Genomic DNA, 14,362 nt, shown 5'->3' with positions numbered 1-14,362 from the left:
AACAGTCCAGTTTTGCCCCGGCAGGCGTTTTTGCGGAATGTGAATGAACTTGGTGCAACTGTTTTCATTGTTTGTGTCAACAACATTAGTGCACGAAAACACCAGAACTTGAAGGAGGCAACATGTAGTAGTAGTTCCTTCGATGCCTGTGCACAGGTAGTCGCCGTCAACCTTGATGACAATTTTTTCCCGAACAGGTACGGCGCAAAACACCCTTGCGCACTTGTGTACATTATCTGATCGAAATGTCTCTTGATTCATCCAGGGTAAATATTTCTGCGTTGGCTGCGAAGTTGATGCGACAATGTTTTCCAGATTTATTAGTTTTTGATCACACAGTTTGGGATCGTGTGAGCGCATTCCGTGCATTCTTGTTTGGCGTCTAGCTCCCTTGCTCTTGAAGGATCGTGTCTAGAAAACAGGGTGTGTGTTTATTTATCAAGTATATTCGTTAGTTAGAAACAGGTATACGATTGAGTGTTACGTTTGGATTGCCACTGGTAGTTTTGTGCCTTCGTGCCAGTCTCACGACAAACTGATATTCTTTGTAGTTTCCATTAACAAATCCAGCAATACTCATGAATTTGATGTTGCGTATGTGTCATTGAAGTTCCGACTGTCATTGACCTCTAACATTTTCGTACTACTTCGCTGGATTTTGTACCTATACCTACAAACCTAATCTGTTTTGAAATTCTACATCGTCAAAGACTTTGGCATTTCTCACCGAATGTAGATAAGCAAACATAGAAACTCCTTTAGACCTCACAGGTTTCCACAGGGACGAGTTTGGGATAGAGCAACAACAGCTTCGACGGACCAATTGGCTTAAAAGTATGGTACGGATCCCTTTTTGGGGTGTCTCTTCACTGTGGACTTCACCATTACACCATAAATTGACTAGCACTCGTAGCAGTGGTTTGCGCTTGAACTGTTTAACAAACCGACTGTGTCAGCAAAATTGCCCCCAATAACAAAAGATACTTATTGAAACATCGAATGATACAGACAAAACTTCAGACATGACATTTGCCACCTGCGTTAGCCTGACTAAACATGTTGTGGAAGATGGTGTAGAGGATCAAGCGCAACTCGGATTTTGTCTGGTAGTTTCAGTATTGCAGGCAGTTTCAGTTTTAGACTTACTTTCGTTCGACTTATTGCATTGAGAAACAATGCTTTAAGGCCTCAATCTCTGCAGTACGTTTTTGTCAGGTACACTCCTATATATTGTACAGCCTCAGCATATCATGTCGGTAATAGATTTTAATATACTATGCTGTTTTTATGCATTGTATTAGGAACTAAAGTCACGTGGACAATATTTCCATTAACAGAGCACAAGCAGCAGCGGCCGTGAATGGGCGACAGCGCAACCATGGACGCTGTGGTTGCAGTGGCCATCAGTGTGCTGGCAGTGGTGTTTGTTGGCTCCCTGGTGGCACTGATCATAGTTTGCCGCCACAAATATTGCTCCAACAAGGACCACCTCTCACGGCAGATGCAAGATTCCAGGTAAGAGCAACTGAGCAAAAAGCGCAGCAATTATTCTGCAAACAGCTGCACTGTGTGGCGTTGTGGTATTATATTTCTTCAGCTCCTCGAGTTTCATCCCTGAAAAGTTGGAATGATAGCGTTGACCAAGAGCCAAGCATAGCTGGTGTAATGAACTTGCAGGTAACATTTTGTTTTGTATGGAAGACAAGACCCGAAGACAATCCTTCATGCCTCTTGTCCTTGTGTCTTCTCCTCATACTGAAGGAAATGAGACATACAAGTTCCAAGGATAGGTTTGCAAGGTTCAGAAGGCCTACAAAATAATAATAATAATAATTGAAAAAAAAAAGAAAGAAAATGTGACAACACATCACATTTTTCTCAATTATTATTAAATGAAGAAATGAAAAATATGTATTCAATAATTATTGGCTCGAACAGGAAAACCTGACATCACGTCCAGGTGTGTTGTTACTTTTTTTTCTATTATTATTTTGTAGGCCTTCTGAACCTGGCAAACCTATCGTCCGAACTTGTAGGTGACATTTCCGGCTGTTGCTGTGTGTTTCCACGTGGGAGTATTTTGTTTTAAAGCGTATTTCTCGGGCTTTCTCTTCATGCTGTAAATGAAAGCCAGACGAAGAGCACTTCGTTTGAAACGTTAATGAATTAGGCGCAATGAAAAAGAATACTGAAGACTACGATAGATCAGTGCTAGCAACATTCCGTTGGTGTTAGTCGCGCAGAGCACTGCATTTATTTCTGAGTTTTGCCGAGTGTTAGTTGGAACACCTCGTGGAAATGCACGTTAATACGCGCACAAATCTGCGCATGTGCTAACGCTCGTGTTTGAACTGAAACCTTGATTTTTGCCCCATGTAAGTATTGGTAAAGCAAAACAATATCCTAATATTGTTCATGCCTCAACTTGATTGTAGTTAGGACCCTGTTTTTTTTTGTGTGTGTGCTTTATGTGTTTCGAAAATAGGGGGGCGGGGGGGGGGGTAATCGGGTTTTATTTCGGGAGCCATAGGACGGTAAAATCGGGCGATGTTGGGTGGAAAAGCAGATTTTTGGGTGGAAAATTGAAAAATGCTACCCATATTTTAGATGCACATCAGGTGTGTAACAGCTGTGCTTAGTGTCCAGTGCTTAGCGTTCTCCACTTTGCAGAGCTCATTTTAGGGTTTTACTCTAAATGATGATGATGCAAATATCGGAGGATAAAAACGGGTTTCACTGTATTTTGGGAATTGATGTTCTGAGGCTGGAACACATAGAAAGGACAAATACATACAAAGCCTCAAGTTGCCATCATGTTCAACAGATGCCGCTTGCGTCGACCCCGTCGTATGAATGTGCGTATGTGTGAGAAAACATGTAAGAGTGAAAGGGGGATTAGTGAGAGAGTGCCTGGTTTGTCCCTTCATATGACGCACCCTTGGAAGTCACTGGAGAGGCGTGTTAGCTTAGCTCAGTTGGTAAGAGCCGTGGACCAGTAATCCAGAAGATGTGGGTTCGAGTCCTACAGCTGGCTAACCTTTTCAGTGACTTCCTCTTTCATTACTGTAGGTTATGGAAGAACACAGGGCCGTAAATCGAAGTGCATGAAAGATGAACAATGGGTCTCTTGCATAATGTAATACCCTGAGACTAGCGAACACGAAGGGACAGACACAGCACGAAGTCTCAAACACAGCTGAGAAATTTACTTCGCAGACCACAAATATATGCACAACAGAGGGAAAGAAAGACACACAGTTGAGGACAAACTAAGACGTGAATTCTGGAGAACAAGCAGTCAGCTCAAGGCCGGACCGAAGACTACGGATGGGTTGCTGACACAGTCCCCACAAGGGGTTATACAAAGGGTCCCTCTCAGAATCCTTCAGAAGCCTTTACAATTGTTCCCTAATCTCGAGGGATCTACATTATGTATCAACTTCACCAGCTCGCTTCATTCTTAGCCATCTTTTCATTATGGGTTTCTGTCTGCACCGAGAGCTTGTTGCTGCCTCCTTGCTGATGAGTTATATTTTCTATTACTGCTCAAGACACCAGTGTTTCTTCCTGGACACCCCTATGGAACACTATCGTGCCATTCTAGCTGAAAAAATAAATCGAACCATTACAAATGACCTTCGTACACTTTCACGTGAATGCATGTCAGGGTGTGTGAATGCACAAATTTTTTTCGTGGTTCTTTCAGGCCAGACATTCACCTGATTCATGGACAAGGCGACAGTAATGACGTCGAGCTCGATGATGTCAGACTTCACCCGGATATTGAGAAGATCCTCGCCGACGAGCAATGGGTGGACGATGCAACGTAAGGAAGGCTGTATTCACGGCTAAAGGGCTGATCCCATAACATGCGACAAGCGGCAAATTTGATGGCGGCGCCACCACTCGAGCGAAAGGAAGCTTTGTCACGGCTAAAATTTTGTACGTACTCCCCGTAGCTATGTGTCTCTTGTCGCCAGAGACCGTTGCCAGGCACGCACCCAAATCCGCTAGATTTGACTGCATCTAAGTGGAGCAAACGATAAAGCGTAGAGAAGGGGGAGCAACGACGTAGCGTGCTTACCGATAGGGGGGCAAGGGGGCCATGGCCCCCCCCTGGAACTTCAAGGTTGCTTGTGAAAATAGTGTACTCTTTAGTCATAGGTCGTAATGATTATTCCCAGATGTCGTAATAGCAACCGTTGAAAACCCACACAGTGCGCAACGTTTGCCTCCACCAGCAAGACGTACTTTGCCTCTCCCCCATCAGCAGTTGCACGGGTTTTTGGTACTTCTTTCGCGCTTGCGCCATGCAGTGATAACGTCAATACCGGCTCTACCGAGAGACTATATGACCGGCATACTAAAATTTTGAAATTTTGCATCATTTGAATATCGCAACCAACAGTCCTGCGCAATTATTAGCGCACCCCTAACTTTTCTGACTTTTTTTTGGAGAAAAAGTGCGCAAATACAGTAAGTAACCTTCCCTTTCCACATATAATACATTCTGGAGGAGGAGGAGGAGGAGTGTCGTTGGGAGGAACCCGAGAGGTCTGCCTGCCTGATTAGGCGGCATGTTTCTCGGGAAGGGAAAGGTGATGGAGAGGAGGAGAGGAAAGGGTGAAGTGGAAGACCGAGCGGAATGCGCTCGGGGGGAGGATAGCTGCGTCCATGGGCCGACTTCAGGGGAACTGTGCCGGCATACGCCTATTACACATCTGAGGGAAACCCAGGAAAAACCCCAGACGGCACAGCCGGCCCGCGGATTCGAACCGCGGACCTCCCAGTCTCCAAGCGCACGCGTTACCGCTGCGCCACCGGAGCTGGTATATATAATACATTCTTGCCGTTAAAAATGAAGCATTTGCTAGTCCTGAGTTTGTGTCTGTGTATTTGATGACCTCTTACTGTATTTTCTCAAATCTAAGACAACCATTTTTTTTTTTTTTTTTTCAAAAATCCCATGTTCCAAAGTCAGTGGTGGTGGTGTGGGGTCATCTTAGATTCCAATATCCACGCCACGACGACGTCGAGAGGGGTGGGAGCGGGCGACGGGATGTGGCAGCACGCCCAATGCCACGTGTTGTGGTTGTCAGCACCAGTCAGCGCGAAACATACAGTTTAGCAGCAGCAAAGTGGTTTCAAATATCGGAAGCAAATATTTATGCATAATCATGGACTGTATCGTTTGTACAGATTGATATTCAACGACATGTAGTAAACTTCCGTTAAGTCGACCCTGACGGGAACGCGAAATTTGGTAGAATTATTTGAAGGTCGAATTAAAAACGGAGCACAAAAATAATCGCGGTCAGTGTCATTTTTGTGTGATCGTTTGCTGCACGTAGAGCGTTGATGCGATGGAACGCCCTTTCGACGTTGTCTTTATAAGACAACTACAGTTCCAGGGCGTCAAGTCCGGCTTCAACGTCGGCCACACTGGGCCGCTCACACTGCGCGCTCTCGGCGAAATCGTCTTCAGTTTCGCTTCCGCCGTCTTGCGCGCGGCAGGACACGTTGCTCACAATATTGGCGTCCGACATTGGTGTCCACTTCCGCGAAGTCATCGAACCTCACCTAGCGCACATTGTATATACAGGGTGTCCCAGAAAACGTGTCATTGCATTATAATAAAAAAACTACACCAACTAGAGTCATGCGGTCAATGGCATTTGTTCTTACTGGGTTTTTGCCACCTCCTCATGTGAATGTCGTGTAACGTAAGTTTAATTATGTAAATTTTTGCGAGATTAAGTCAGAAATTTGCCTAGTAAGGTTCACTTTTTTACCCCACCAAGTGAAGAGCGTGTCTAATTTAGTCAAATTAATGATAATTGACAGGGATATTCAGGAGCTATCCCATCGGAAAAAATAGCCGAACATCATGCTCTACGAAGGTCGCACAGAATAGCGCACGATGAATTTTTCAGCGCAATCTTTGTCAGTCCGACGAAAGGAGGTTGGAAACCCAGCCCTCCCCGACATCGCAGAAAGGGATAAAACAGGAACGGCTTATCACGTCCGACTTTCGCTGGGATAATGCTTTCCTTCTCCCAATTTTAGGAACTGTTACTTTTACTACTATCACTCTGTGGGCTGGCTTCGGAACCTCCTTTCGTCGCACTGAGAGCGATTGGCGCTCAAAAAGTCATCGCACGCTATGGTGCGGTGCTCCGAAAAGCATGATATTCGGCTATTTTTTCCGATGGGATAGCTCGTGAATATCACTGTGAATTATCATGAATTTGAGTGAATTCGGCACGCTCTTGATATTCGTGGGGTAAAAAAGTGACCTTTACTTGGCAAATTTCCGGGTTCAGTTCGCAAATATTTACATAATTAAACTTGGAGTACATGACATTCACATTAGGAGGTGGCAAAAACCTGGTAAGAACAAATGCTGTTGACCGCATGATTCTAGGTAGCGTAGTTTTTTTATTATAATTCAATGACACGTTTTCTGGGACACCCTGTATAGGGAGTGACTTTTTCGGGTTAAATAACTTTCTCAGATTCGGGGGTAAAAATCGGGCGCTATTTTTAAATCTGTAATTCGGGTAGAAATCTTGCGATAATTGTGCCTCGGGGTGTTATCGGGTATTTTTGTTTCTCCTCGTGTCTATTAAGTCATATCCTAATCTCTCTTTTTTGTTCTTTTGTTGTGGTTGTTGTTGTTGTCTATTTATTATTATTTTCTTTTTGCGGGATCGCGACCTTCCAGCAGTAATCCCTGAAGGTATAGACAGTGTTGACACACATGGGTGTATTGCTGGGACCGTAGGTGACCCATTCTTACATGTGTTACACGTGGCGACCTTCGTTCGTCTTCAGTGGAAACATCACTCGAGGATTTCATGGTGACTGGAATTCAGGGAGAAATCGGGTTTAACCCGAATTGGTCGGAGGTCAGTTCGGGGGGGGAATAACCGGGCGGAATCGGGGTTTAACCCGAAAAAGTCATTCCCTATGTATATAGGACTCTTGTTGCACAGACGGATTCTGAACAAAAGCCCAGTGAAATGTTAGACAACACATGGAGAGAAAAAAACGAGAAAAGACATTTCTTCCTTGCCTGGGACTCGCCAACCAAGGGCGATCAACCATTGCTTGCTCTTGCTGCGTACGATAGCATACCTGCTCGTACCTCCTGAGTGTCCTCTACTCAGTCAGCTTTGTGCCTCCACTCATGGAGCAACAAAAACCAGGAAGCATTGACGAAATAAGACGCATGGCTGCGTAATACCCTCTACAGAACTTTATTCCAGTATTGCGATAAAATAATGTTGTCTGCAGCACGACATGCACTGTTTCGAGACACGTCATAAAGGTGAAAAGCAATGTTTCTGTAGGTAACACGAACATAAATATAATGTATTTACTCACATAATTAATGTACTTACATTGCTTATACCCTTCCAACTTGTGCACACAAATGTTGGCACACACCTTTCTTCCACGTATTTTTTACGCACGGATTTTAAAACACCGACTCAAAGCAGGTTTTCCTCGCATAATTAACGCACCCCTCTATCGCACCGCGCTTTTGCGTTCTAAGATGCATTTATTAAGCGAATAAGTGTCACTCTTTTTGTCTTTCCAGATGTGCAGTCATTTTCGAGTTGTTTGCAATTTTGCACTCTCAGTTCACTTTTCGTAGTCAGGCACATGTTCATCGAAGTAAACGTACCATTTTCTGACAACCTCCTATGTGTCTTCTTGCAGGGGTTTGATACCACACTGCTTGTCCATTTTAAAGGCATGCCATCAGCTGACAGAGCGGCTGGTGACGCTCGCCGTCAGCTCGCCCTCACAACCTACGCAGTCGCAAGTCGTAGAGATGGCCTCCGCCGCGCGCAGGGTCAGCCCTCGTGTCGACGATGTTATCAGGGCCATGTACCCACCGTTGGACGCTAGACTTCTTGAGGCAAGGTAGGTCATTAGGCTTTATTGCAATTATGGTTACGGTTAAACGTTTACGAGAAGGAGAAGGAATAGTGTAGACTAGATCCCTGCACGTGCCCCTGACCGTGCCCATGGGCCAGGTTTGTTATTGGCTGTTTGCTCCGGGCCAACAAAATACAGTTGAACCTCTCAATAACGAACGTCGATTTAACGAAATCCTCTGTTTAACAAAAAATTTCCGTTGCACGAACGCATCCCTATAGACGCCAATGTATTTTTGCATTCGATTTAGCGAAATACATTCGTTTGGTCACCTCTATTTAACGAAATCTCTGGGCTCTTCTGCGCGTGTCTTTCCCCTTCACCACGAAGAAAAGGAGGAGAAACCTTCCCTCTCTGTTGTCCTTACGCGAGTTTTCGTTGGTTACTTCGGTTGTCACGTGCTGTAGGCACGAGCGTGCCGACATGTGCGTCTCCGCCGCCGGTAATCGTTGCGCCGACGCTGTTTCGAAACCGGCGCGAGGGTCTCTTCGCACCTGTTTTCGGACAAGAAAACACGCATTGCTGACATCTCGCGAAGTCTAATTTGCTTGTGTTGATGAAGACGACAGTACGTTGCGGTTTTGTGCCTTTTCATTACTTGTTTTTGTTCGCGCCACTGATGCTGACGGTGGTAAAATGGGCATGATGCCGCTGCCGTTCAAGGTTCCATCGGCGCAGACGTCTACGTGACATGTACCCGTTTCTCGTTCTTTTCGGCGGTGTACGGTTGTTCTTTCCGGACGTCATGAGTGCAAGTGAACCAACCAAGAAACTTCGATACGCGGTCGCGTAGGAGAAAGCAGTCGAGGTCATCAGGAGTTACGAAGGTTATGAATGCTCAGAACGATATTGTGCACAAATTACGCATTACCTAGCATTATGTAATGAATAAAGCTTGATATTTTGTGCCCTTCTTACCTTAGTACCTGTTTTATGACAAATGACGTTTTGCGGTACGCGCGGCGCTGGTAGTGCGGCGGCCATCTTTGTTTAACTTGGCGTGTTCCATTTAACGAATATCTCGATTTAACGAAACAAAGAGCCAGCATTTACAAATTCGTTATATAGAGGTTCAACTGTACGTCAGTAGCACTGGCTGGGCCCAGGCCGTTAAGCAAGTTTCTGAGAGTCATGCTTGGCCGGGTAACACAGCTAATTACACGCAATGGAGGACAATTACTTCATATTATCAGGTGCTTGCGTCATCCCTGTGCATGTATTTCCAAAAACAAGGAAAAGACACCTGCATTATGCATATGATTTTGACGTTCCAGAATGTTCTCAAAGCCACTTCACATTGCTCCTGATTCCTTACGTATTTCATCATCATGTTCGGAAGGCTTGGTGAGAGGGGTAGAGTTTGGGAGAAGGAGTTTGTCGATAACATCCTCTGCCTCTGCGAAAACTTGATAGTGTGACGATAATACGCTTCCCACGTGCGTTTTGGATTTCGTCTCTCGTGGTAGAGGTGGTAAACCACCAGCACTTGTATGTTTGTGGCCTTGTCTTCTGTTCTTATAAATTTACTTGATATTGGAGCCTGTACTCGTGGCTGAATTTGCAATTTTTCGATTTTGTTTTTGAGTTCTACCCCAAGTGATACTGACTAGGGGTGTGCGAATCCGAATATTTGAAGTCTAATTGAATATTGAATCGAATGGGGAACAAAGTGCCAAGTACCAAAGTGAATATTGAATATTCGTGCATTTTTACAATACGTGCTTTTTGCAATAAACGTTTGCCATTTGTAGCCTGTGGCTTTAGTGTAATTTTTCTGCCATTAACTGTCAAAAATGAGACGTCTTAAATCTTCTCTTGAAATTAAGCCCCTATTCTTTAATTTTACATGATAATGTTTCCGTAATTTTACATGATAGTGTTGAAGATTTAGTACACATTCACGGCACAATTGCTCTGCATCTCCGTTCTCATCAAACAAGTAGCTCAATGTAAAAGTTGGAAGCACAATCACGCCGTAAAGCTTGCAGCAAAATCGGAAGTAGTTGGCGCCTGCAGTACAACCTAATTACTGTAGTTAACTACTCAAAATAGTAGTTTAACTAGTAGTTGCACACTACATTTCTGCACGTAGTTGATAACTACTTTTTAACTACAATCAGGTAGTTTAACTACATGTAGTTAACTACTGGCCATCACTGAATGGTTTACCCTTGTGTCTCTCCACAAGATGCCGTGCAGTGATCCTGTCTGTGGTACATCTCACGCTGGTACTACGAACAGTGTGCAACATTCCTGCAACACCAGCATGGATTGAGGACTACTCAGCTGACATGGAAGCACACATGCAGGTAAGATGCATGCCTTCTACAGGCACTATCTGTGGGCAGGGGGGAGATTTGAAAGCATCGTAAAAGTGGTTAATTTCGCGGTCTTAATAATTTGCGAATTCTTGTGGGAGCACGTTTCGGGAATGTTTCGCGGCACCAGCTGGCTTTATAGAGAATTGCCGTGAACTCAAATCCCGTAACAATGACGTACGTACTGGTTTTGTGAGAGCAGGTATCTGCAGTGCCAAGTGATACACTTTGCGAATAAACTACTGATGTTGAAGTGGCGTTTCAGTTATAGAAATGTTTGACAAGAACAAAGGGTGAGAGTAGAGGTATGGAGGTAGGTTGATTTGTGTTTGTGGAACTCATATCGTCGCAAGTTCCAGTGCCCCATGATTTTTCGTTCCCACTACCCATATTTTGCAGAACCTTAAAGCAGCGCAGAAGTCATTTTTAACACATTGTTTTTTTTTTCCTACAAAATTGTTACGTAGGCCAGGAAAATGCACCATGAGAAGTAATTTGCACCACAGAGTCATAATTGTCGCAGAAATTGAATTTAAAGTATGCGACCATGCACAACTGCGGTGGAGAGCAGTACCAGCCTGTGATCTGCCTGGGACCTCAAGCTGATGCTGTAGGGTCAACACTTGCTGATTAGTCCAGAGTAATGTTGTTTGCTACTCCGCTGTCGTCTGCTACTCGGCTGTTCGGGGTTCTGAAAAAGCATCACTCCTGGCTTGGTCATGATTCAGTCGCTCCTTTGATCCCCAATTCTCCTGGAGAACTGGCAGAACTGGTTTACAGCAACAAAAGGATTTGTGTTACTGTTTCAGACAACGTACTTACGTACATCACTATATTGTAGGTCCTCCGAGATGCTGCCATGGTTGCCGACATGATGTCCCATCAAACTTGTGATCAACCAGTAATGGTGCCGACTACAAACCACTTCAGCGCAGCCTGACTCTTCTGATAGGAGAGTTTTACTCCAGCTTCAAATGTTCCAATGTTTCTGTGTGCTGTTATGTCTTTCAGTGTTTATCTGAATACCGCTGTGCTGTGTCTGCTGTTCATAAGGGGACCACAAAATAGGCAGAGTGCATATTTGGGTCTGGAACCAATGTCCGCTTCAGCACAGCATGACTACTCTCACAAGGGAGAGTTGTCCTCCAACTTCAAACATTCCAATGTTTTTGTGTACTGTTATGTCTTTCAATGTTTACCTGAATGCCACTGTGTTATGTCCACTGTTCACGAAATAGGAACAGTGCATATTTGAATCTGGAACCAGGGGTGTAGCAAGAATACATATATATATATATTTTTTTTTTTGGGGGGGGGGCACTATAAGTATACTAAATTAAGGAGGATTTCACCCCCCCCCCCCTTTCCCAGATGCACTAAGAAGGGTGCGGGTTTGGGGATTTGTACCCAAAAATGCCACTTTCTCAAACCAGTAATCACTTATTCAGTGCAGCATGACTCTTCTCAAAGGAAGGTTGTACTTCAGCTTGAAACATTCCAACATTTCCTTGTATAGTTTTGTCTTTCAGGGTTTATCTGAATACTATTTGGCAAGAATAATATTTCGGGAGGTTCTATGGATACATTACATGAAGGAAAAGGACTTCACCCTTTATTTCCCTTTCCCAAATACAGCATCAAATGCACCAATCTGTGGGGTTTTTACCCCTTCCAACTGCCACTGTCTCAAACCAATAAGGACTTCAGCACAGCATGACTCTTCTCAAAGGAGAGCTGTACTTAAGTGGGGAACATTTCAGCATTTGCTTGTGTACTTATTTCTTTCAGCGTTGATGTGCAAACCACTGTGTTAATCCTACCGTTTATAATGATACTACAAAATATGCTGAGTACATATTTGGATTGGGAACCTAGAAGGTCTACAGCACAGCATCTTCTCAAAGGAGAGTTGCAAACCAGCCTCAGACATTCCAACATTTCCTTGTACATTTCCTTCTTTCACTGCTTATCTGGATATCACTGTGTTATATATACTGCTCATTGGGGTACCACAAAGTAGGCATATTTAGGCATTAAATAGGCACAAAAGAGGCATATTGCATATTTGGTAGCAAGATGATGACTTCAGAAGAGGTTCTGTCTGTACTTTACATGGGGGAGGACTTCATCACTGTTTTCCCTTTCCGAAATGCACAATTGATACAAGTTTGGGGGGGCCCTGAACCAAACCTCACAGCCCCCTCAGGGACGTCAGAATGTTTTCAAATATGGGGGACAGAAATAATCCCGTGGGGGGGGGGGGGGGGGCTGTTAAACATACCTGGTGTGCCTTCTTGTAAGGAAGGTAATAAAGCGAGCTATGAATGGTGATAATACAATAATGGCAATAAATGCGAAGTGGTGATATTTGTACAAATTGAGGCGGAGGCATTGAGGTGGACGAGTTCGGAATTTGCCATCTGCCTGTCGTATAGTTTTGTCGGATCTCTTGATCATTGTTTCGTTGATGCCCACAGAAGTATGCTATGCGTGACAACCACTTCGATGAGTCGCCATGCAATCGACAATTTTGCAAAGTTGCAAACTGCATGTGATTGTAGAAGTTGGGGGGGCAGGGAACCCCCCTGTTTCGACGTCCCAGACCCCTCTGGCGACGTCACTGTCTCAGACCAATACACACTTCAGCATAGAATTCCTCTTTTCAGAGGAGAGTTGTACTCCAGCACCCAACATTCCTTTGTACAGTACTGTTTTTCAATGTTTATCTGAATGACAGAGTTATGTCCGCTGCTCTTAATGATACCACAAAATTGGCAGCGTAGATATTTGGATGTGGTACAGCTCCTGACAACCTTAATAATAACACTGAAAAAAAAAAATTCGGTCTAATTTCCGAGCACTGAGGGGATGTTAAGTGAACAAAATCCTTGCATTAAACTAACAGAATAATTTTGTTCAACTAAGATTTCCTCGTTGCCCCAAGGGTTGCTGTAATCGCGTTCGGCAACGAAACGATATTTTTTTCACTGTTACTATTAAGCTTGACGTGAGCTGTAACAATAACCACTTCGGTGCAGCATGACTCTTCTCAAAGGAGAGCTGTACTGCAGCTTCAAGCATTCCGAAACTTCCCATTATAGTTACGTCTTTCAATATTTATCTGAATACCGTTGCGTTATAGGTACTGTGCATGATAATGATATACCACAAAATAGGCAGAGTACGTATTTGGATCCCCAACCAATAAGGCTCTCCTTACATTATTTGCCCACAGGATGTTATGTGGCAAACTTGATGCTGCTCTTTGGGCAGTCATTGTATATGTGCGAATTGAACTTTTTTTTTTTTTCTACGGGATTTTCATAAAGTGATGACATTTGTGCTGTACATCTGAAAGGGTGCAAAGGGGGTCGGTTGGATGTAACTTGTTGCATTGTTACTGTTTTGTTTATAAAACTCTTATTAGGTGCGTGTTCTTCTCCCGGTTGTTGCAGCGGTAAAGGGCCCCACATAATCATCAAATGCTTTATATCAGGTGCCTTACCTGCTGTGTGTGCCACGGTCAAGTGTAGACTTGTGTTGCTTCAAGTAACTGTTTTGGTCTTTCATTTATCATGCTCAAATATTACTGTGAAACAGTGCCTTCATTCTTACAAACTTTGTAGTGATATGCGACCACGGCGTGCAGAGTGGCAGAATGCCACGTCGTAGTTTTGAGTATTGTTTTGCATTACCCTACTCCGTCCTGCTACGTATACATATATCGTATATACCTTATTCACTCGTATAATTAACGTACCCCTGTGTTTTTTTTTCGCTCTGAAAGCTGCGCTAATTATGCGAGTAGACATACTGTACTTTTGTGCCTGTAGGGAAAAAGGTGTGTATTGGAGAAGCCACCTTTATATCCGATATAAAATAAATATTTTGATGCTTATTTCAGCAGTTTGTTGATGGTCCTATCTGATAGTTCTACAAATTTGCGGTGGCTAGTTTTCTTCAAAAGCAATGTAACTGGTTACGGTGACTAGTTACTATTTCTAATCCTCTCATCATCTGTTTGAACTTTCTGTGTGTAAGTGTACTGGGGTAGCCAGTTCAACTTCATTAAAACTTACATCTCCATTTTTCTTTAT

At 43.9% G+C, this 14,362-nt stretch overlaps 1 protein-coding gene across 1 annotated transcript; it reads left to right on the top strand.

The window, feature by feature from the left end:
* LOC135366507 (transmembrane protein 98-like) lies at positions 1-13,626 on the top strand. Its single transcript, XM_064599220.1, has 6 exons — positions 1-197; positions 1,338-1,515; positions 3,707-3,826; positions 7,726-7,932; positions 10,136-10,256; positions 11,107-13,626. Exons 2-6 carry the CDS (start codon positions 1,361-1,363, stop codon positions 11,203-11,205), a joined length of 702 nt encoding a protein of 233 aa, XP_064455290.1. The 5' UTR covers positions 1-197; positions 1,338-1,360; the 3' UTR covers positions 11,206-13,626.
* Positions 13,627-14,362: the final 736 nt, after the last annotated feature.

Source organism: Ornithodoros turicata, chromosome 8 (genome assembly GCF_037126465.1).
Source record: "Ornithodoros turicata isolate Travis chromosome 8, ASM3712646v1, whole genome shotgun sequence".
NCBI classification, from domain to species: Eukaryota; Metazoa; Arthropoda; class Arachnida; order Ixodida; family Argasidae; genus Ornithodoros; species Ornithodoros turicata.
Note: the sequence above shows the minus strand (reverse complement) of the source record. Positions and strands in the feature narration are given on the sequence as shown.